The sequence below is a fragment of the Carcharhinus amblyrhynchos genome, chromosome 11 (genome assembly GCF_965287045.1).
Source record: "Carcharhinus amblyrhynchos chromosome 11, sCarAmb.v2.hapA, whole genome shotgun sequence".
NCBI lineage: Eukaryota > Metazoa > Chordata > Chondrichthyes > Carcharhiniformes > Carcharhinidae > Carcharhinus > Carcharhinus amblyrhynchos.
Window position 1 is genome coordinate 26539783 of NC_137334.1, and position 25560 is coordinate 26565342.

Sequence of the window (25560 nt, forward strand, 5' to 3'; positions counted from 1 at the left end):
ACAGGGGGAGTGAGGGGAGTCACAGTTGAGAGCACTGTCAACCACTGTAGGTAGAAAATTATGACTAAGGAAGACATTTCAGCAGTGCCATTTTGGACAGAGGCATCATCGGAACAGATGTGGCAGTGGCAAAGGAACTGAGAGGATGTGGTGGAGCCCTTACAAGATGTGGGGTGTGAAGAGCTGTAGTCAAGGTAACTGTAGGAGTCAGTGGTCTTGTACTGGATACTGGTGGAAAGTCTATCACCAGAAATGGAGACACAGAAGTCAAGAAACAGAAGTGTCAGAGATAGACAATGTGAAGATGATAGAGGGTGGAAATTGGAAGCTAAATTGATAAATATTTCCAGATGAAAGCATGAAGCAGCACTAAAATAGTCATTGATGTAACAATGAAAGAGTTGTGGAAGAGGGCCAGTGTAGGACTAGAATAAGGAATGTTCTACATATCCCATAAAAAGACAGGCATAACTGGAACCCAAACGGGTGCCCACCGCCACACCTTATATTTGGAGGAAGTAAGAAAAGTTAAAGGAGAAATTGTTGAGTGTGAGAACAAGTTCAGCCAGAGAGAGGAAAGTGGTGGGGAACGGGGATTGTTCAGGCTTCTGTTAGAGGAAGAAGCAACAGCTCTCAGGCCCCCAGCATCAATCTGGTAAAGGAAAATTGTGTTTTAACTAACTAATTTGAATTTTTCCATGAGATAACTAAGAAGGTTGATGAGAGTAATGCAGCTGATGTGGTTTACGTGCTCTTGTTAAAAGCATTTGATAAAGTATCACATAATTAGCTTACCAGTAAAGTTCAAGCCCACGGAAAACAGAAAAAGTGAAAGCAGTGATATGAAGTTGGCTAAGTGACAAAAAAACAGAGTAATGGAAAATGGATGCTTTCTGGTCTGAAGGAAGACATACAGTGGAGTTCTCCTAGAACCACTGCTTTTCTTGATAAAGGGCCTGATTTTACCATTTTAATCTAAGTGCTGAATCTGAGAGGGAACCAGATCCGACTTGTTCTGTGACGTCCCCATAGGCACTCTGCCTGTAAAAAAATGCAGCAATTCCGAATCATGCTGCAGAAGCCTGTGGGCAGGGCTTATTGTGCCTAAAATCCTACAGGTCTGATTGGCACCTCCAACTGTGCATGCACAGAAAAAAATTGATAGAATCTGCTCCCCTACCACATCATGCATGAGCTGGATAGTGCCTCCCCATGGCCCCTACAGACATTGTTCCACCCCACAACATTACTGACCCCCTTATCCCCACTGCCACCCAGACCGATCGCAGCCCTCTCCCCCCTTTTCCCCCAATGATCTCTGGCAGAGTGGCAGCGGACACCCCCGGCATTCGTCTCAGGCAGAGTGGCAGTGGACCCCCCCGCCCCATCCCCCTCATTGATCTCAGGCAGATTGGAAGTGGACCCCCTCCTGCCCCTCACTCATCTCAGACAGAGAGATCCACCCTCCACTCTACAGATAACAGGCTGGGTGATCCCCCTCACCCCTGATCCTCCCACACAAGGTCCCCATCTCTTCTGGACTCCGATTGCTGTGTGATACCTTCCTCTCTCTTCCCTGCCCCCAATCATTGAACGTCTCCCAAACACAATGCAACGCCATCCAAGCTCTCAAGACCAACCGCAACACTGTCATCAAACCAGCAGGCAAAAGAGAGGCCACAGTCATACCAAACAGAATGGATTACTGCAAAGTGTACCGACAACTGAACAATGAGGAAGAATGTGGACACTTACCTACAGATTCAACCAAAGAAGACACCCGTCAACTCAACAGACTGATCAAGACCTTTAACCTGGATCTTCAAAGCACCCTCCATGCTTTCATCCCACGTACTCCCCGCATTGGAAATCTCTACTGCCTCCCAAAGATACAGAAGGCAAACACACCTGGCCATCCCATCCTATCAGGTGATGGGGCCCTGTGTGAAAACCTCTGCGGCTACGTCGAGGTCATCCTGAAACCCATTGTACAAAGAACCCCCAGTTTTTGTCGCAACACTACGGACTTCTTACAGAAATTCAGCACATGTGGAGTAGTTGAACCAGGGGCACTCCTGGTCACAATGGATGTCTTGGCACTCTACACTATCATCCCCACGATGACGGCATTGCTGTAACTGCCTCAGTACTCAACGCCGACAACTGCCAATCTCCAGGTGCAAGTCTACAACTCTTCCACTTCATTCTGGACCACACTGTCTTCACTTTCAACAAACAGTTCTTCATCCAGACACACGGAACAGCCATGGGGACCAAATTCGCACCTCAACATGCCAACATCTTCATGCACACATTCGAACAAGACCTCTTCACCTCACAGGATCTTCAACCGATGCTACACACTAGACACATCAATGACATTTTCTTTCTTTAGACTCATGGCGAACAATCACTGAAACAACTATATGATGACATCAATAAGTTCCATCCCACCATCAGACTCACCATGGACTACTCTCCAGAATTGGCTGCATTCTTGGACACATGCATCTCCATCAAGGACAACCACCTCAGCACCTCACTGTACCGCAAGCCTATGGATAACCTCACAATGCTCCACTTCTCCAGCTTCCACCCTAAACACGTTAAAGAAGCCATCCCCTATGGACAAGCCCTCAGTATACATAGGATCTGCTCAGATGAGAAGGATCGCAACAGACACCTCCAGATGCTGAAAGACGCCGTCATAAGAACAAGATACAGTGCCCAATTCATTGATCGACAGTTCCGACTCGCCACAGTGAAAAACTGCACCAACCTCCTCAGAAGACAAACACGGGACATGGTGGACAGAGTACCCTTCATCATCCAGTACTTCTCCAGAGCGGAGAAGCAACGATGTCTTCTCCAGAGCCTTCAACATGTCATCAATGAAGACAAACATCTCGCCAAGGCTATCCCCACACCTCCAATTCTTGCCTTCAAACAACCGCACAACCTCAAACAGACCACTGTCCACAGCAAACTGGGTAAAAAGTCTGACAACACCTGGTTTTAGTCCAACCGCCAGGACAGTTAGTGAGATTTTGCAAGCCCAGGCAAGTTGTGAGGGTTACAGATACTGTGACATGAACTCAAGATCGCGGTAGAGGCCGTCCTCATGTGTGCAGAACTTGGCTATCAGTTTCTGCTCAGCGATTCTGCGTTGTCATGTGTTGTCAAGGCTGCCTTGGAGAACACTTACCCGAAGATCAGAGACTGAATGCCTGTGACTGCTGAAGTGTTCCCCGACTGAAAGAAAACACTCCTGCCTGGTGATTGTCGAGTGGTGTTCATTCATCCGTTGTCACAGTGCCTGCATGGTCTTCCCAATGTACCATGCCTCAGGACATCCTTTCCTGCGGCGTTGGCTGAGTCCTTAGAGAAACGAAGGATGAGGGGTGACGTGATAGAGGTGTGTAGAATGTTGAGAGGTATTGATCGAGTGGATTCTCAGAGGCTTTTTCCCAAGGCTGAAATGGCTGCCACAAGAGGACACAGGTTTAGGGTCTGGGGAGTAGGTACAGAGGAGACGTCAGGGGTAAGTTTTTCACTCAGAGGGAGGTGGGTGCGTGGAATCAGCTGCCAGCGGTGGTGGTGGAGGCGGATTCGATAGGGTCTTTTAAGAGACTTTTGGATGACTACATGGGACTTAGTAAGATAGAAAGTTATAGGTAAGCCTAGTGGGTAGAGATATGTTCAGTGCAACTTGTGAGCCAAAGGGCCTGTTTGTGCTGTAGTTTTTCTATGTTCTAATACGTACTGTGTATGTGGTGGAAGATGTTCTCATGTGAGATGATGGCATCCATGTCAATGACCTGGCACGTCTTGCAGAGGTTGCAGTGACAGGATTGTGTGGTGTCATGGTCACTGTTTGCCTAAAGGCTGGGCAGTTTGCTGTGATGTGGATGTGCCGGCGTTGGACTGGGGTAAACACAGTAAAAAGTCTGACAACACCTGGTTTTAGTCAACAAATAAATCAGTTGGACTAAAACCAGGTGTTGTCAGACTTTTTACTGTGTTTACCCCAGTCCAACGCCGGCACATCCACATCACAGCAAACTGCCCAGCCTTTAGGCAAACAGTGACCATGACACCACACAATCCTGTCACTGCAACCTCTGCAAGACGTGCCAGGTCATTGACATGGATGCCATCATCTCACATGAGAACATCTTCCACCACATACACAGTACGTATTAGAACATAGAAAAACTACAGCACAAACAGGCCCTTTGGCTCACAAGTTGCACTGAACATATCTCTACCCACTAGGCTTACCTATAACTTTCTATCTTACTAAGTCCCATGTAGTCATCCAAAAGTCTCTTAAAAGACCCTATCGAATCCGCCTCCACCACCACCGCTGGCAGCTGATTCCACGCACCCACCTCCCTCTGAGTGAAAAACTTACCCCTGACGTCTCCTCTGTACCTACTCCCCAGACCCTAAACCTGTGTCCTCTTGTGGCAGCCATTTCAGCCTTGGGAAAAAGCCTCTGAGAATCCACTCGATCAATACCTCTCAACATTCTACACACCTCTATCACGTCACCCCTCATCCTTCGTTTCTCTAAGGACTCAGCCAACGCCGCAGGAAAGGATGTCCTGAGGCATGGTACATTGGGAAGACCATGCAGGCACTGTGACAACGGATGAATGAACACCACTCGACAATCACCAGGCAGGAGTGTTTTCTTTCAGTCGGGGAACACTTCAGCAGTCACAGGCATTCAGTCTCTGATCTTCGGGTAAGCATTCTCCAAGGCAGCCTTGACAAACATGACAACGCAGAATCGCTGAGCAGAAACTGATAGCCAAGTTCTGCACACATGAGGACGGCCTCTACCGCGATCTTGAGTTCATGTCACAGTATCTGTAACCCTCACAACTTGCCTGGGCTTGCAAAATCTCACTAACTGTCCTGGCTGGAGACAATTCACGCCTCTTTAACCAGTGCTTGGCCCTCTCTTCACTCATGTTGTCTGTACCTTTAAGACTTGATTATCTATAAAGACTTGCATTCCAACCATTATCATGTAAATTGAGTTTGTGTCTTTATATGCCCCGTTTATGAACAGAACTCCCACTTACCTGAAGAAGGGACGAGACTCCGAAAGCTGTGCTACCAAATAAACCTGTTGGACTTTAACCTGGCGTAGTAAGAGTTCTTACTGTGCTTACCCCAATACAACGCCGGCATCTCTACATCATCCCAATCATTGAGGCACTCATCCACATCACCACACACCCCCCCGCCACCCTCCCACCAGCACACTAGCAAGTGGTCACTAGCCTTTCCCTCAGTGCTAACAAGCAAACTGCATGTAACTCGCTGGAAAGCACTGCCAAACTGCCAGCAGCTGATCTGCCGTAAGGAGGGGCAGCTCCATTAAAAACTCAAGAATGGACAGGCAGGCAGGCAAGCAATGCAGGAAAAAAAAATGAGCACACAACCAGCCCTCAATTTTCTGAGGGCGATCTGGGGAGGCTGCTGGATGCAGCAGATGCGAGGCTGGATATCCTCTTCACCTCAGGAGGACGCAGACCAAGGGGGGGGCTGATGGAAAGGCAGCCTGGGAGGAAGTTGCCACCTCAGTCAGTGCTAGGGCACTGCCCCCCACCCCCGAACCAGGGGGCAGTGCCAGAAAAGAGCCAGTGACCTCATCCATGCAGCAAGGGTGAGCGATGAACCCCATTTTGCATCTTCTCCCAGATCATCCCATCCCCAGCACCCTGCATGCTTCCAGCTCCTGACTCCAAGCACTTCTTCCTTTCCCCCCCAGTGAGTTCTGCTGTGCTTCCTCTCTAACAGCAACCACTTGATACTCTGCAGGAGTTGTGCCACCATTTCTTTCATGGCTCCTCTGTCTCCACAGAAGAAGACCGAGCACAACATCTGTGAGAGGTCGAAGACAGGGGGTGGTGAACCAGACCTCCAGGTCCTCACCTCCTTTGAGGAGCGGGCGCTGAAGCTCTCCAGAAAAGGGGAGATGCAGGCTTTCAGCAACAGCATAGTTGGGCTGTCATCAGGACGTGAGCAGTCCTTCAATCACTTCAAGGCATCTTCTCAGGGGCATGAGTTTTTGGTGCGAGGGGCAAAGTTCAAAACAAATGTACGAGGCATATTTATTTACACAAAGAGGATAGTGGGTGCCTGGAACTCGCTGCTGGGGGACGCTGCAGCTGCAGATACAATAGTAACCTTTAAGGAGCATTTCAACAGCAATGTGAATGGGATGGAAACAGAGGCATATGGTCCCCAGAAGGATAGGGGGTTACAAATCAGATGGACAGCCTGTCACCACAAGCTTGAAGGGCCGAAGGGCCTGTTCCCGTGATGTAATTTTCTTGGTCCTTTGTTCTAGGTTCAATGGAGAAATGTGAATCATGTGTTTGTCATCCCGGATTCCTCTCCCTCCCTTGCTTTTAACCTTGTGTCCTGCATTGCAGGGGCAAATCCAGATGCTCTGGGGCATTCTGGACTACAGGCCCCGGCTACAGCTCCCATCCCTCCTGGTCCAGACAGCTTGGACAAATCCCCAGAGGATGCAGGTGAAGGGACCTCTGAGGATGGCACCATTTTGGCGTCAGCTGCCACACAACCCACCACGTCGGATACTGACGTGTCAGGGGGTTCAGTTAGTAGTGAGGCTTTTGGGTCACTCTCTGGTGCATATGACACATCTGATAATGTACAATTGGGTGGAGAAGGGAATGTCCGAGGCCTCTGGCGTGCGAGGCCTGCCAGAGGTGAGGACTCAGCTGGCTCCAGGCTACATGCTGGTCCTCTGAGATCACTTCACCCTCAGCTGCTGGAGATTCAGCAATAGAGCCAGAGAATGCAGGAGGGGCTGACGGCCACACTGAACCAACTACAAGGCTTTTGGGAGGAGTCCCAAAGCTTTCAGGTGAACCAGCTATTGCCTGTCTTGCGTGGTTCCCAGGCTGACACTGTAAGAGTGGCGTTGCAGTGGAAAGCCTGGGACAGAGGATCCTCACCATGAATGGCAAGCTCCAAGAAATGGCCAAGTCACAACAGGCCACAGCAGAATCCCAGAGGGCTGCAGCTGAGGCACAGTCGGCCACAGCAGAGTTCAGGAGGGCCGTAACTGAGGGACTGCTCAGGCTTCTCGAGATTCTGCGGCCCTTGGCTGAGTGGCTTGAGAGCTTGCAGGAGACCCAGCGCTGAGACACAGCGGGACAGTGCTGAGACAGGCTATGGCAGCAGCCCTTGAGAAACATGGCCCAGTCTCAGAGGGTCATGGCTGAGAGGTTGCAGAGCATGGCCCCGTCTCAGAGGGCACTTGCAGCCATTGGGAGATGGCCCCCAACTCAAGTGGCCATAGCAGAGGGGTCAACCACCTTGGGTAGGACACAGGTAGTCCTCCGGGACTGGCAGGACCAGGTGACGCCAGAGCTTCTGGAGCTCATTGCAGAAGCACCACTGTCCCATGGAGGAATCCCAATGGAGGAGGAATGGCTTGGGCCCATGCCAGGGCCTTCCAGCCAAGAGACTGTGGCTCCATCTTCTGACCCCCCCCCTTCCAGACATCGGGACATCTCAGAGGCAGCAGGATGAAGAGGCTGTCATGGAAACATCCTTGACATCTGGAAGCAGGCCAAGGCCCTCAAAGTCCGGGGCCTCCAGAGCACACCTGCCATGCACATCACAGGCCACAGGGCGAATAGGCAACTGGCCCCCTCCATCTCCGATGTACATTCTGGGGAGTCACAGAGATGTAGTGATAGGCCACATAAGGTCAGGAAACTCACTGAGATGGCACGGTGAAGGGTTGCACTAGTTAGAAAGATATGTAAGCACCGTAACATTTTCTGTTCACAAGCTTTTATGTTACAACATCTTATTTAAACACCTTTATTGTAAATAAATGTTTTTTCAACACGCACCTGCGACTAATTTGTCTTGATAATGAATCCTCTTTCACTGATGATCACCCAACACTTCATGTTGATGTCAGTTGGGGAGGTCCCTCAATGCTGTGTCACTGAGAAAAAGAAACCATTGGTTTCATAGACCTCACGAACAATTCCCTCACATCCCCCACCACCTGCCCCAGGGCCCTGTTTTGAGGTTTCAGATCCTTTATCCACTATACAAATGCAGATCCAGGTGCTAGCATGCATGGGGAGCTCAGGTAGGAGTCAGACTAGTTTGCACCAGAGCATCATCATAGTGGCTTAGCAAGTCATCATAACCCTCCTGCCTACCAAAACCCTCACAAACACAGACTACCCAGTCCCACCACTCTGGTATGATAATGTGTAGGATATAGGGAAAGAATGGGGAGGAGTGGTTGGAGGGATGGAAGCCATAGACATCCCCTAGCAAGCGAACCGCCTGATTGCTGCCCTTGCGTGCCTCATTTGAGCTGTCAGCCCTCCAGTGCCTGGGTGATGTTCCAAGGCATGCTCTTCCTCCTCCTGCTGGTCATCCTCCCCAGCAAGGGTCAGCTGATCAGCCTCCATGTCCTTCCCCTCCTCCAAGAGGTCACCTCGCTGCAGAACGAGGCACAGCATACCACCATAATGCGGGAGGAGATCAGGGGCTGTGCTGGAGGATCCCACCAGATTGGTCCAGGCACCGGAATCGCATCTTGAGGAGCCCAATGCACCTCTCCACTGTCACGTGGGTGGCTACATGGGCTTCATTATAGCAAGTCTCCGCCCCAGACACAGACCTCCACACAGGCATCATCAGCCATGTCCGAAGCGGGTAATCCATATCACCCAGGAGCAACCCTGCAGCCTAGGATCCTCCTCCAATGCCTCTGGAATGTCTGAGCTCCTGCTTATGAAGCTGTCATGCACGCTACCTAGATGTCTGGCGTAGACATGCATGATGGTCAGGGAACATCCAGGCAGTGGAACCCCTTCCTATTAACAAATCTTCATGGATTATGTAGGGGGGCAATCGATCGCCCCCTGCACGTTTGGCATCTCTGCAATGGCTGCAAACCCTGCAGCCCAGGCTTTCTGCTGCCCTTGGTCCAGGTTGAAGCTGATAACTGGCCAGCCAAGGCATACAGGTCTTCAGTGACCTGCCTCACACAGGTGTGCATGGCAGATTGGGAGATGCCACAGACATCTCCACTTGGGGTCTGGAATGAACCAGTCGCCTAAAGGTTTAGAGCGGCCATCAATTTGACAGATTGGGTGCCCCCCCCACCTCTAGGTGCCAGGTCCTGCAACAGGTTGCATAGGTGTTGCATGGTTTCCTTTTAGAGTTAGAGACGTTGGCGGCACACATTGTTCGACATCTGCTTGAAGGACACTTGTGTACGGAACTGCCAGGGTCTCTGCTCCCTCCTTCACCTCCTGCCGCTGATGGTCATCTCCCTCTGGTCCTGCAAGGATTGGACCTCCTGTGCCCGCAACTCTTCCTCCTGCGCCTGCAACTCTTGCTCCTCCTGCTCCTCCTTCTCAGGTCCAACAGCAACCAAAGAAATAGCTATATCTATTGGTTGCATTGAAAAAGCCATGTTGTCACGCTGAAGGGTGGGGGCAGAGGAAGGAGAGATGGAGAGGAACACATGTAGAGGTTATGGAATGCTGATAGCCCCTATCCCATTCACAACCACAGCACCCCCCACCTCAACTTCCCCAACCACATGCTCCCCACAATCACAGCCCCCTCTACAATTCCGCCAGCCACACACTCCCCACAATCACAGCCCCCCCAATTCCGCCAGCCACACACTCCCCACAATCACAGCCCCCCCAATTCCCCCAGCCACACACTCCCCACAATCACAGCCCCCCCAATTCCCCCAGCCACACACTCCCCACAATCACAGCCCCCCCAATTCTCCCAGCCACACACTCCCCACAATCACAGCCCCCCCAATTCCCCCAGCCACACACTCCCCACAATCACAGCCCCCCCAATTCCCCCAGCCACACACTCCCCACAATCACAGCCCCCCCATTCCCCCAGCCACATTCTCCCCACAATCACAGCCCCCCCAATTCCCCCAGCCACACACTCCCCACAATCACAGCCCCCCCAATTCCCCCAGCCACATCCTCCCCACAATCACAGCCCCCCCAATTCCCCCAGCCACACACTCCCCACAATCACAGCCCCCCCAATTCCCCCAGCCACAAACTCCCCACAATCACAGCCCCCCCAATTCCCCCAGCCACACACTCCCCACAATCACAGCCCCCCCAATTCCCCCAGCCACATGCTCCCCACAATCACAGCCCCCCCCAATTCCCCCTGCCACACACTCCCCACAATCACAGCCCCCCCCAATTCCCCCAGCCACACTCTCCCCACAATCACAGCCCCCCAATTCCCCCAGCCACACACTCCCCACAATCACAGCCCCCCATTCCCCAGCCACACACTCCCCACAATCACAGCCCCCCCCAATTCCCCCAGCCACAAACTCCCCACAATCACAGCTCCCCCCCCAATCCCCCAGCCACATGCTCCCCACAATCACAGCCCCCCCCAATTCCCCCAGCCACACACTCCCCACAATCACAGCCCCCCCATTCCCCAGCCACACGCTCCCCACAATCACAGCCCCCCCAATTCCCCCAGCCACACACTCCCCACAATCACAGCTCCCCCCCCAATCTCCCAGCCACACACTCCCCACAATCACAGCTCCCCCCCCAATCTCCCAGCCACGCGCTCCCCGCAATCACAGCTCCTTGAAATGTTGAGAGCTTGCAGCAGTGCTATTTGCAAGGACTTTGTGCACATCGTTCGGTTGGAAGTGAGCTGAGTGTGCACAACAGCACTATAAGACTCGAGGTCAGTGCTGAGAGTCGGGTTCGTGCTGCAAGTCGGACAGCAGAGATCCTGCAGAGCAACAGCAGCCCCCCACCCAGTCGCAGAGCCGCCACCAACCCGAGACCGAAAATGGGCGCAACAACAGGACACCTGTGAGTAGCAGAGAGCTGTCGGACGCTGTGCATCTACCTCCTCACTAACCCTCACTGACGAAGCTCCTGAATCGGGCTTTTATTGTGCGTGGCTGATTTGCACTGATTTCTGATTGGCAAACGTGGTGGTAAAGAGGCAAGTGCTGCTAAAGTCCAGCCAATTAAGTCAATTTAAATGCATTCAAAAGCATTTAAATTTCCGTTGTGCCTGTTTCAGACGTGGTGCCACTCGTATCCATTTTCAGGCCTTGGTAAAGGGGGCACCGGTGCAGAGGTAGGCGTGGATCGCACCTAAAAACTTGCTGGTAAAATCGGGCCCCTAATGAACCAGGCTTGGGTGTACAGGGCACAATTTCAAAATTTGCAGATGGCACTAAACTTAGTGTGAATTCTGAGGAGGATTGTAACCAACTTCAAGAGGACAGACAGGCTGGTGGAACGGGCAGTTCTGTGGTCGATGAAACTTAATGCAGAGAAATGTAAAGTGATACGTTGTGGTAGGAAGAATACGAAGTTACATAAATTAGAGGTTACGATCCATAGGGGATTCAGGATCAGAGATACCTAATGATATACTGCACACCTTTAACTGAAGGTGTACAGGGGACAAGAAGGGAGAAACCTGTTCCTGGCCAAACGGGCCGTGAACAGATCCAGGCAAGGGGATCTTCCAATCCGACTGTCCGTCTTCTATTGTAGCTACATTCATGGTGGGTGTCCACCAACACGCTTCAAATCTTCCATGGCTGGTGTGCACCGGAGGGCCTAGGGTGCAACATCACCCCTTGGGCTAATATTTTGGTTTAGTTAGCGAAGTTTTTTTTGCCATTCTGTTTTACTTACAGTGTCCCACTGAATATTATCATATCCTGTGTTTTTCTTTGTTTAATTTACTGATTTTTTTGTTTTATTCAAATGAGTATGATTGAAGTGGCAGGACATGTTGAGAAAGTTAAAAAGGTTAACGGGATTCTAGGTTTTAGAAATAGTGGTAAGGAATATAAAAGCAAGGAAGTTACAATGAATCTTTATAAGACACTTGTTTGACCTCAACAAGACTACTGAATCAGAGATATACAGCATGGAAACAGATCCTTCAGCTCAACTCATCTGTGCTGAACAGGTTTCCTACACTGAACTAATCCCATTTGCTTGTGTTGACCCATATCCTTCTAAACCTTTCCTAAGCAATGTCTTTTAAATGTTGTAATTCTACCTGCCTCTACCACCTTCTCTGGAAGTTCATTCCATATACGCACCATCCTCTACGTGAAAAAGTTGCCCCTCAGGCCCCTTTTAAATCTTTCCCCTCTCTCATCTTAAACCCAAGCCCTCTAGTTTTGGGTTCCCCTACCTGAGGGAAAGACCTTGGCTATTCACCTTATCTATTCCCCTCATGATTTTCTAAACCTCTATAAGGTCATCCCTCATCCTCCTATATTGCAGGGAATGAAGTTCCAGCCTATCCAGCCTCTCCTCATAATTCAAACCTTCCAGCCCAGTAATATCCTTGTAAATCCTTTTGCACCCTTTCCAGTTTAATAATATCCTTCCTATAGCAGGGCAACCTGAATAGTATGCAGTACTCATAAAGTCATAGAGGTTTACACATAGAAACAGGCCCTTCCGCCAAACTTGTCCATGCTGCCCTTTTTGCTTTAACCCCCAAGCTCGTCCCAATTGCCTGCATTTGGCCCATGTTCCTCTATACCCATCTTACCCATGTAACTGTCTAAAAGCTTTTTAAAAAACAAAATTGTACCTATCTCTACTACTATCTCTGGCAGCTTGTTCCAGATACTCACCATCCGGTGTGTGAAAAAATTGCCCTCTGGACAGTTTTGTATCTCCCCTTCTCACCTTAAACATATGCCCTCTAGTTTTAGACTCCACTACCTTTGGGAAAAGATATTGACTATCCAGCAGATCCAGCCTCTCCTTATAACTCAAACCATCAAGTCCCAGTAGCATCCTAGCATCCTCTTCTGCACTCTTTCTATAATATCATTTCTATAATAGGGTGACCAGAACTGAACATAGTGTTCCAAATGTGGCCTTACCAATGTCTTGTAAATCTTCAGCAAGACATTCCAACTTCTGTACTCAATGTTTTGATCAAACATGCTGAATGCCTTCTTTACCACTCTGTCCACCTGTGACTCCGCTTTCAACGAGCTATGAACCCGTACCCCTAGATGTCTTTCTTTTGTAACTCTCCCGAACGTCCTACCACCAACTGAGTAAGTCCTGCCTTGGTAAAATCTACCAAAATGCACCACCTCGCATTTATCTAAATTAAACTCCATCTGCCATTCGTCAGCCCACTGGCCCAATTGATCAAGATCCCATTGCAATGCAAGATAACCTTCTTCACTGTCCACTATGCCATCAATCTTGATGTTATTTGCAAACTTACTAAATATTCCTCCTATATTCTCATCCAAATCATTAATATTCCAAATGTGGCCTTACCAATGTCTAGTACAGTTGTAATATAATGTCGCAACCCCTGTACCCAATGCTCTGACTGATGAAGGTAAGTGTGCCAAATGCCTTCTTCGCCACCCCTTCTAACTGTGACACCACTTTCAAGGAACTCTGAACTGGCATCCTTAGGTCTCTCTGTCTGACAACACTCTCCAGGGTCCTACCGTTAACTGTGTAAGTCCTGCCCTGATCTGTCTTATGAAAATGCAACTCCTTGCATTTATCTGAATGAAACTCTATCTGCCAAACCTCAGCCCACTGGCCCAGTTGCTCAAGATCACATTGTAGTCTTAGATAACCTCCTTCACTGTCCACTACACTGCCAATGTTGGTGTCATTCACAAACTCACTAACCATGTCTTCTATACTCTCATCCAAATTGTTTATATAAATGACAAATAGTATTGATCCCTGTGTACACCACTGGTCAAAGGTCACTGAAAAACAGTCATATGCCACCTCACTCAGTTTCCTAACGGCAAATCACATTTGTATCTAGTTGGCTAGTTCTCCCTGGATTCTATGTGATCTAACCTTACTGACCAGTCTACTAAGCAGTACCTTATCAAAGGCCTTGCTGAAGTCCATATAGACAATGCATACCGCATTGGCCTCCAGTTCAGGACAGTGCACATTTGGAAAGATGTGAAGGCTTTTCAGTAGATGAAAAAAGATTTCTGAGAATGGTTCTAGGCTTGACGTATTTCAGTTAAATGGATAATAGACTGGAGAAGCTGGGATGGTTCTCCTTAGAGAAGGTTGAGGAGAAATATCAAGAGATCTTCAAAATCATGGCGATCTCGACAGGAGAATAGTGAACATTTTCCTGTTTATTGAAGGTTCAAGAACCAAAGAACATCTTTAAATTGATTTGCAACAGAACCAAAGGCCATTTAAGAAAAAGTCTTTTTAAGGAGCAAATGAGAGTGGGTGGTAGATGGCAGATTCAATTGTGGCTTTTGAAAGGGAACTGGATAAAGACCGGAAGAGAGAAAAATTTCAGAGCAACACTGAAAATGTAGGGGATGGGAACTACTGAAAATGCTCTTACAGAAAGCCAGCGTGCACTTGATGGTCCAAATGGCCTCCATCTATGTGGTCTATGGTTCTATATATAGGTGACTCCAACAGCAGATCCGGAAAAACACTGCTGCTATCTCTCCTCCCTAACCCATCTCTTGTGTGACTAACCAGCACCCCAGAATGACTGGCTTGTAAACAACACTCTAGTGTGCATGTATATTTAGCTATTTGTGGATTCAAATGGACCATTACTGGGACGTTGAAGTTTAAGTTTATGTTTATTTATTACCACAAGTAGGCTTACATGGAATATCATAAGACAAATCAGGGCAGGACTTACACAGTTAATGGTAGGATCCTGGAGAGTGTTGTCAAACAGAGAGACCTAAGGATGCCGGTTCAGAGTTCCTTGAAAGTGGTGTCACAGTTAGAAGGGGTGGTGAAGAAGGCATTTGGCACACTTGCCTTCATCAGTCTGAGCACTGGGTACAGAAATGAAGTTATTTTGAAAATCCCCAAGTTGCCACACCCCGGCGCCTGTTCGGATACACTGAGGGAGAATTTAGCATGGCCAATGCATCTAACCAGTGGAAGGAAGCCGAAGCACCCGGAGGAAACCCACGCAGACATGGGGAGAATGTGCAGACTCCGCACAGACAGTCACCTAAGCCAGGGATTAAACCCAAGTCCCTGGCACTGTAAGGCAGCAGGACTAGCCACTGTGCCACCATGCTGCCCAGGCGGAACGACCACAGAACTTGGAAGCGTTGGGTTTCAGTGCACATTGAGTGAATCGTAATTATAAAATACCTCAGAGTGGAGTCTATAGGGTCCGCTTTCCAAAAGGGCCGCTGGTTTGCAAAATTAGTACCCAAATGCAAAAAATTTCATTTTCATCTAACAGGATTTGGTCATCCAAATGTTGGTTTTCACTTTGCCTTGTATTTTTCTCCCCCTCACATCATCCATCTTGATGATTTAGTTATTTAATACCATTTGCCTCTGTGCAAAATTCTAAATTACAATTGGACCAACCATTTGTGAACCCTTCAGATGTTATCACTGAAAATGTCCAATTTCACTTTGCTCATTATAGTCGTGACTTCTGACAACATTCACACAAGAGTTCACCTAGTTATTACTTTACCTTCAATACGGTGATATTCCATGCATAGCTTTCAAATGCTTTACTTAACTTGCTTCCTTTCAAACCCTCCTTTTTTGCTAAATTATGTATTTCGTCATGAAATTGAAGTCCTGTTCAAGATATTGGAACATAAAATACAAGTTAGTAGCATACACGTGGCATTATTTTTATAGACCACAAATTTATATTGCTTTTATGTATTTGACAAGGATCCTAACAAAATAATTAAAACTTAATGATTCAACTTTCATGTCACTATCAAATAATAGTTGTACCTCCAAACAATTGCAGAAGGATATTTATTCCCCATCTTGTATAGACATTTATATTGTATAGTATACATTAGGTGTAGAGCAAAGCTTTATACTTTAGTGTAACGACATGCTAAGTTGCAACATTGGAAAATTATCACCATGTCAAATTCCACCCTCAGTTGTCTGTTTGGTGAAGATTGCATCTAGGTACAGACACGCATTGCGTCACCTTAAATCAGAAATTTCCACTCTTACGTATGAAGTGAAGGGAAGTGGTATCTATGTCACAGGATTATTAACTGCACAACAACTGACATCTACATATTGCATTTAGAGAAGTGAAACATCTCAAGGCAGTCCACAGGAGCTTGGCTTAGTCAAGGAAATAGGTCTTAAGAAGCATCTTAAAGAGACAGACATGTTTAGGGAACAAATCTCAGAGCCTAGAGACTACATTTTCATGGTCCTGACCAGGATCAAGTGGAGATCAGATTGGAAAATAAATGCTTGCAGACTGGAGGTCTATTTCTGCCTAACATATTTTCATGAGAGGTATGCACTAGACCCCAGAAAAGGCCCGCTTTATTAGAAGGTAACTAGTCTGCCTCCAGTAAATGTTTGAATGTTCAGGGAGGCAGCCGGACTCTGGTAGCTTTCAAATTTTATACTAGCTGCATGGAGATGTGAATCATGCGGTGGAGGCAGGAAGAATTTAAAAGGTAAATAAAATGGTTTTGCCTATGCTACAGTCCATCATGAAAAGCTGTAGCTTGAGTTGTATTTATGTTCACTAAGGTGAGTCATGACAGTGCTGTGATTGGAAGATGTAACCACCCACGAAACAATGGTCCAGATTTTCATCATGATGGACAGGCTCTTTGTCGTGGTGAAAATGTTGGAACTGGCCTAAAATGAAGTCCTGCCTCCAAATACGGCACTTCCCATTTTCACAGGGATGGGAATGTGGGTGGGGCGCATTAGCTGTAGGCATATTTTACAGAGGCAGCTGGACATTTAAACGGACAGCTGCCTGCGCTGTGCTGGATTTCAGCAGCTCAGGAGTAGGGAACATGGAGTGTGCAAAAGTGAACCTGGTAACAGCAGGTTTGAACTTGGTGCATTTCTTTACATAGCTAAGAGAAGTAGGGGATCCCAGTTGAATTTGCTTAAAATTTTATTCAGTCATTACCTTAATTCAAGGCAGCAGGAAGGTGAGACTGTGGGTGTCATGGGGCAATTATTTTTACCCCTACTGACTCATGCACCCAGATGTCAGAAGGAACTTTGTGCTAGAGAAGATGCACAGTGTTTTGTGAGAAGGAACATAAAGTTGGGCACGAAAGCCTTGCACATCAAGGCCAGAGAAGCCAGTCATCGTGGGCAGCTGGAGCCAGAGGGAGAACAAAAAGTCAGGAAGGTGTGACTGCTGCTCCTGAACCAGGAAGAAAGAGGAGGAATGGCAACCAGGTAATACCCTGTGAGAATGGTGTACAGATCGAGGACATCCTGGGTGGAATTTTCTGACAGTTCACACTGGGGGGATTCTCTGGTTCCACTGCTGTGAATTTGACTGAGATTTGACTGAGTGCCAAGTTCTCTATCCTGAGTTTTAGCAGCAATAGGGCATGAATGGCTGGAAGATTTCGCCCCCTATCTGAATGACACAAGAGAACCAGTATCAAAGGCAACCCAGCTAAGCCGAGAGACAGTGACAGATGTAAGTTGCATGGTTCAGCAACAACCCAAGCCGCAATCCATTGATCCTTATGCCCTGCCAGTGGCTGTGAAAGTAACCATCACTCTCAGCTTCTATACCTCAAAATTTTTTTAGGGATTATCAGGTAACCCATCTGGTATATGCCAGTCAGCAGCACACAATTGCATAAGGCTGTAACTAATACCCTGTTTATTCACATAGAGAATCATATTCATTTCCCTGTGGATCTGGCATCTCAAACTCAGAGGGTCACATCCTTCATCCAATTAGAAGGCTTCTTTCAGGTATACCCTTGTTGCTATAACTCATCATTTGGACACCTTTGTTAACTGGAGGACCTTCCACTCAATCCATGGCCAGGTGGTTTGTAACCACAACAGGTCTTCCTTCACGAGAGTCAAGGTTCCTGACTTCTTGAGTTCTCAATTCCCTCCATTTTGTCAGTCACGAATAAAGATCTATGATTGAGTTCTAGGCAAGGGCTATCCCTTAAGAACTCGATAACAACCTCTTTGGGGACCCCACAATTGGAGGCAGAGGCCACTACAGCAGCTGCCATGTTGTCATGAAGAGCATATTCAAGCAGGCAAATGGCATTTTAAAAATGTGTTTCAGGTGTCTTGATCATTCGGTTAAAGCTCTGCAATATGTCCCAGCAAAGGTATAGTGGTGGTTTGTATATGGTGCACAGTGGAGAGCCCTAGAAATCAATGATGCTGACACCATGGACAGAGTTCCAGCTTTGGAGGAGGAAGAAGGTGGGGAGCAGGAGGAGGAAGAGAAGCCTTCGTGCATTCAGAAGATTCCGAAATGGATGAAGATGAGGAGGCTGCCAGTGGCAAGTAGGCAAGGCTAACTTTGAATGGGAGGGGATCATCGCCTGACAGGCCCTTGTGCAAAATAGATTCTCATGAGCTCCTCCAATATCACACATCAGCCAGTCCATGGTGACATATTTCCACCTAAAGAATCTTAAGCTCCACAATTATTCAATGGACTGCGCAATCCCCACAAGGGAGAAAATATTTAACAATGGGTGAGATTTTACAGCCTCGTCTTGCCCATCATTCAGTGAGGCGAAGTGTTAAGATTGCGTGAGTGGCCAGAATGCTAGTCCGCGTCTGGTTTCTCGCCTCACACAATCTTACCAGCTCCATTTTCCTAGTGAGATTTAAGTATTAATAACATGATTAGCATGTTATTAAGATGTGCGGGTTAGGTTGATTGGCCATGCTAAGAGATTGCCCCTTAGTGTTTAGGGATGTGTAGGTTAGAGGGGATTAGTGGGTATAATATGTAGGGATATGGGGGTAGGGCCTGGGTGGGATTGTGATCGGTGCAGACACGATGGGCCGAAGGGCCTCTTTTTGCACTGTTGGGTTTTATGATTCTATGTCATTAGTGAGTCCTACATGGTATTGTCCGGTCTCACTTACATTTACCTACCCAACAGTTGGGCCTCACACTGGCGAAAATCACGGCTGGTCTCCATCAGCAGAGATTAGACATGATGGCCTAGCCAGGGGGATCAGAGGCCATTGTAGCCCCGGGTGGTCAGGGACATGGCTGCACAATAGCTGTGGGGCAGTGCGGGGGGAGTGGGTGGTCGGGGTGATCAGCAGGCAGGGAACCGGCACAAGCACAGGAGCTGGAGGGAGATATCCGTGGGAGTGCAGCGGGGGGAGCGAGACAGGGGACTCGGTGGAGTGTCAGGAGGTCTCCCAGTTCACTAGTGGATTTAGGGTCTACCCCCACCCCCTCCCCCGCCAAACTGGTGAAAATTGCACGTCTCTCCAAAAAAGTGACAGTGTCGGATTGCATTTTCAAACCTGCCCAAAGAACAGTTCGAAACTCTCCTGTTTTTTCACTCCCTTGGCATTTAGAATTTTTTTCGTAAGATTGCGCCCATTGAGTTTGTCGCAGGCACATTCATAAGAGTGAAATGCTCACCATCATAACCATGGGCCTCGTCATACTGTAAACACACATAGCACCAAGTCATTCACAAACAGCCTCATGTGAATGCCACTGACTTTAACTGAGGAGCCCATGACACCAAATTGTTCATAATCAAACCATGCCAACAATGCTGAGTCTGTCATGAACCGTATACATACTGACAGGATCGTAGCCTATATGCAGAAAAGACATCTTTGCACATGAAAAAGCTCTTTAAAACCTTTGCGCCATCCATTCTGGCCAATGGCCCAAAACAGCTAACTACATGACTGACTAGATACGTGCAGCTAACCACATGACTAACTAGATACATGAAGTTAGCTACTTGATTGCATAATTTTGTACCAGGTAATGACGGAAAGATGATATCATCCCCATGGCTGTATTTTGTAAATCCACTCAATGCTTTCAGTGGTTCATTTTGTTTTGGCAGCAATAGTGGCAATTCTTCCATACGGAAAGCCAATGATTGGCCATCTCTTCCAAGATCAACCAATAGTTGGACAACATTTACAGTTTTGACCCTCAGCTGACAAGTCAATCACATCCCCTCTGAGGCACAGGAACTTCATCATGGATGACTTATCTCTCAAATGAGTCTTTCTGAAGAGCAGCTTTATACCTGCACCCAAGTCACCTAATGCATGCTTGGCCCTCCTATATCCCATATTATTTCCAACATCAAATGGGTGGCACGGTGACACAGTGGTTAGCACTGCTGCCTCACGGCACCAGGGATCCGGGTTCAATTCTGGGCTTGAGTCATTGTCTGTATGGAGTTTGTACATTCTCCCCGTGTCTACGTGGGTTTCTTCAGGGTGCTCCAGTTTCCTCCCACAGTCCAAAGATGTGAGGGTTGGGTTGTCTGGCCATGCTAAATTGACCACAGTGTCAGGGGATTAGTGGGTAAATATGTGGGGTTACGGGAATAGGGCAGGGCGTGGGTGGGATTGTGGCCGGTGCACAGCTTCCTTCTGTCCTGTAGGGACTCTATGAAATTCGATGAAAAATGCCCTGACCACTCTTGTAGTTCCAACAACACCACCAACTTGACTAAAAATGAGACTGCTCGACCTCTGATTTTTTGAAGATCAGGTTCGCTAAGTTGGGAATTATCCCATCTCTGCGCATCTGATTCAGGATCAAAAATCTGGGCCAATGTGTTTGCTATATTGTTAATTCTGCCAATTGGCAAGCTGTTAAGTAAAAGATCAACACTGTAAGTGTGGGAAGAATCTTCAGGTGAATTAAAAAATTTCATGGAATTAATGAAATTACACTGTATACTATATAGTATTGCAAGTGTGGCCTAGTGAGATAGTAATACCTAACTGATTAAGTTTTTACATTGTTTTTATGTACTCAATCTGGATATCTGTCGGCAGAGCAGTTCTGATGTCTGTTTGTTTACTTACGGAGAGTTATGGGCTCTTGGCTACAATCCTGGCTTGAAGTGTCTGATTGTTTATTTGGTTAGTTTTATAGACTATTTTATAGCTTCCAACTTTTATAATAAAGCTTGCGTGTTCTGTTCATAAAGTGGATAATGGGTAATGGGGTGAGGTTGAGGGGAGTGAGCTTCTTGAAAGGAGTAAGAGTGAAGATGGTGATAGTATTGGAGATGAGGGAATGAGGGTGAGGCAGTGATGGGGTGGGAGTGAGGAGGTTGAGGGAGTTAGAGTGAAGGGGCAGTTTGAAGCCTTTCTGGCTCAGCCTTTGCCACTGATTCCTTTGGAAGAACAGGATCCATGATTTTTGGGAATGGAGATGGAAATTTTAACCTGCTTACTATGGTATCATCATGCTTCTGCCTGCCACTGGAGGGACTAGGCCTATCCCAAAACAATTAAGGCCATGATTTCCAGAAAAATCTATAATTTTCTACAATTTGGTGACCAAGGTGGGTTCGCAACAACTGGTTTAGTCCTGCCTATCAGTCCCAGCCTCCAAAATGAAAATCCAGCCCTGGGGTCTAGACAGCTGAATGCCATTGGGGATGAGCAGGAGGGCAGAATTAGAGGAATGCACAGATCTCAGAGGGTTGTAGGCCTGGAGGAGGTTGCAGAGTTAGGAAGGAGCGAGGCCATGGAGGGATCTGAAAACAGGATGAGAATTTGAAAATTGAGGCATTGCCAATGTGGATCAGCAAGCACAGGGTGAAAGTTGAACAGGTCTTGGTGTGAATTAGGATATGGGCAGCAAAGTTTTGGATGAGCTCAAGTTTTACAGAAGGTTCAAGGAATGTTCCTCTGATCTTAGGATCAAAGGGCTTGGGAGAAAAAGGGCCAGGTAAGTTCGTGTTGAAATTTTCAATACTACTACAGTGAATAATGGAGGGGCATGTGATGTGCTGTTTCTGTATGATGTGGGAACTGGTGGGCCCCAGGGTCCTTCCCAGTGACCATGTCTGCAGTAAGTTCAGGTTGCTGGAAGAGCTCCAGCTCAAGGTAGATGAGCTGGCCTCTGAGCTACAGACACTGAGGCTCATCAAGGGGAGAGAGGGTGCCATTGTCAATGGGGTGCAAGAGACATCCACCCCCCTTAGACTGGCTAACTCTAAGGGTCAGGAACAAGAGGGGGCTGCTGAGAGGAGGAAGGAGGCTGGGGACCGGAGGAAGGAGGGTGGGGACCAAATGCCTCAGCCTCTCAATCTGCATAACAGGTTTGAGGTTCTTGCTTCCAGTCTGGACGAGAACGAGGGAGGTGAGGTTGGTGAGCAAACTGCACACAGTAGTGATGCAGACGCAGGATATAGGCAAAGAGAAGGTGATAAGGAACGTAGTCGTAATTGGGGATAATGGGGTTAAGGGTATTGACACTGTCCTGTGTCACAGTGACAAAGTGCACAGAAGGGTGTGTTGTCTGCCTGGTGCTCGGGTCCAGGACGTCACATCCGGGCTGCAGAGGAACCTGGAGTGGGAGGTGAGAATCCGGTCGTTGTAGTACATGTGGGTGCCAACGACGTAGGCAAAATGCAAACTGAGGATCTGGGGAGGGAGTATGAAAAGCTGGGAATGGAATTAAAAAGTAGAACCGACAAGGTGGTTATCTCTGGATTACTACCTGAACCGTGTGCGTAGGGTGGACAGGATTAAGGAAGTGAATGGGTGGCTCAGGGATTGGTGAGGGAGGAATGGGTTTGAATTTATGGGGCATTGGCATCAGTATTGGGGTAGGTGGGACCTGTTCAGGTGGGATGGGGTTGGTCTGAACCGTGCTGGGACCAGAGTCCTGGCGAATCGTGTAAAGAGGACTGTAGGTAGGGCTTTAAACTAATTAGGAGGGGGGGAGGGTGCAAGGGTAGGTGACATTACAGGGTCTAAAGTTAAGGAGAGGGTACAGGTAAGGGAAGAGGCCGAGGATGTCCCAATAATAAAGGGAGTAGGGGGCGTGAGTATGGTTGGTGGCGTTCTGGCAAATAGGGTCCAGGTGAAGGCTGGGATGAAGGCACTTTATCTAAATGCAAGAAGCATTCGGAATAAAGTGGATGAGCTGGTGGCGCAGATCAGCACAAATGGATATGATCTGGTGGCCATTACAGAGACGTGGCTGCAAGGTGACGGGGACTGGGAGCTGAATGTCCAGGGGTATCAAGTGTTTAGGAAGGATAGGCGGGAGGAAAAAGGGGGGAGCGTAGCTCTGCTGATTAAGGATAGCATCAGGGTGGTAGCAAGGGATGATATAGGAACCAAAGAGCAGAAAGTGGAATCGTTGTGGGTGGAGATTAGGAACAGCAAAGGGAGGAAGACGCTGGTGGGTGTCGACTATAGGCCCCCAAATAATGATCTGGAGGTGGGGCGGGCTGTTAACGCGCAAATAAGTGTGGCGTGCAGGAATGGAACGGCGATAATTATGGGGGATTTCAATCTACGTATTGATTGGTCGACCCATGTTGGACGCGGTGGGCTCGAGGAGGAGTTCTTGGAATGCTGCCGGGATAGTTTCCTTGAACAGTGTGTGTTGGAGCCGACGAGGAAGCGAGCTATCTTGGATCTGGTGTTATGTAACGAGGAGGGTAGAATTAGGGACCTTGTGGTGAAGGATCCTCTTGGGGAGAGTGATCATTGTATGGTGGAGTTTCTGGTGCAGATGGAGGAGGAGAAAGTGGGTTCCCGGACACGCGTCCTTTGTTTGAACAGAAGGGAGTACGGTAGGATGACAGAAGAATTGGCGAATGTTGACTGGGGGAGCGCGTTGGAAGGTAGGTCTGCAGAGGAGCAGCGGAGGATCTTTAAGGAGATCTTTCTTGGTGCTCAGCAGAAATTTATTCCGATGGTTAAAAAGGACCGTAGGAGGAGAGGTAATAAGCCGTGGATAACGAAGGAGGTGAAGGAAAGTGTTAAATTAAAAGCGGAGGCGTTTAGTGTAGCTAAGAGTAGTGGGCATGAAGAGAATTGGGAGAGGTTTAAATGTCAACAAAGATTGACAAAGAAGTTGATAAAGAAGGGTAGGAGAAACTATGAAGCTGGGCTCGTGCTTAATATAAAAAAGGATAGCAAGAATTTTTATAAATATATAAAAAGGAAGAGGCTGGCTAAGGTGAATGTTGGACCCTTAGAGGATGAGAGGGGGGACTTAGTGGTAGGGGATGGGGAAATGGCTGAGGCCTTGAATAACTTTTTTGTTTCGGTCTTCACGGAGGAGGACGTGAGTAATTTGCCGGGTGTTAGCGATGGAAAGGTGGTAGGACTGGAGGGTCTTAATGACATTATTGTTACTAGAGAGGCGGTGCTCGACAGACTGGAGGGACTGATTGTGGACAAGTCCCCAGGACCGGATGGAATGCATCCGAGGGTTCTGAAAGAAATGGCGGAGGTGATAGTGGATGCCTTGGTGGTTATTTTCCAAACATCCGGGGAAGTGCCGGAAGATTGGAAAATGGCTAATGTTACGCCGTTGTTTAAGAAGGGTGGCAGGCAAAAGGCAGGGAATTATAGGCCGGTTAGTTTAACGTCTGTTGTAGGTAAAATGTTAGAATCCGTCATCAAGGAGGAAATAGCAAGGCATCTTGAGGGGAATTGCTTGATAGAGCAGATGCAGCACGGTTTCGTTAAGGGGAAGTCGTGTCTGACAAATTTATTGGAGTTCTATGAGGATGTGTCTCGGGCAGTGGATAGAGGAGAGCCGGTGGATGTGGTCTTTCTTGATTTTCAGAAGGCGTTTAATAAGGTACCTCACAAGAGGTTATTGCAGAAGGTAAGGGGGCATGGAGTTGGGGGTAGGGTGTTAGTGTGGATAGAGGATTGGCTGTCTAATAGGAGGCAGAGAGTGGGGGTCAATGGGTGCTATTCGGATTGGCGGTTGGTGACTAGTGGAGTGCCCCAGGGGTCGGTCCTCAGCTATTTACCATTTATATAGATGATCTGGAGGAGGGAACCGAGTGTATCATGTCGAAATTTGCTGATGACACCAAGATTGGTGGAACGGCAAATTGCACGGAGGGTGTGGAGAGTCTGCAGAAGGATCTAGATAAGCTGGGCGAATGGGCCAGGAACTGGCAAATGGAATTTAATGTTGGCAAGTGCGAGGTGGTCCACTTTGGTAGGAAGAATGGTAGGAAGGACTATTACTTACGTGGCGAAAAACTGCAGCAGGCGACGGTGCAGAGGGACCTCGGGGTCCTTGTGCATGAGTCGCAAAAACCCAGCCTGCAGGTGCAGCAGGTGGTCAGGAAGGCGAATGGGATGCTGGCCTTCATAGCGAGGGGGATTGAATATAAAAGTAGGGAGGTCTTGCTGCAGCTGTATAGGGCACTGGTGAGGCCGCAGCTGGAGTACTGTGTACAGTTTTGGTCGCCGCACTTACGCAAGGATATTTTGGCCTTGGAGGGAGTGCAGAGGAGGTTTACGAGGCTGATACCGGAGTTGAGGGGGTTGAGCTATGAGGAGAGGCTGAATAAACTAGGCTTGTACTCGTTAGAGTTTAGAAGAATGAGGGGAGATCTCATTGAGACGTATAAGATGATGAATGGGATGGATAGGATAGAGGTTGAGAGACTCTTCCCGCTCAGAAAGGACAGTAGGACTAGGGGGCATAGCCTCAAGATAAAGGGGG

The 25560-nt window shown here is 48.1% G+C and overlaps 1 protein-coding gene across 1 annotated transcript in view; it reads right to left on the minus strand.

The window, feature by feature from the left end:
• Positions 1-25560, minus strand: part of LOC145349988 (inactive phospholipase C-like protein 1) — a 389665-nt gene that overhangs the window by 19327 nt on the left and 344778 nt on the right. Inside the window, exon 5 of the mRNA XM_080198775.1 lies at positions 15577-15686. Within this exon, the coding sequence (XP_080054901.1) occupies positions 15577-15686 (110 nt within the window). The remainder of the gene's footprint in view (positions 1-15576; positions 15687-25560) is intronic.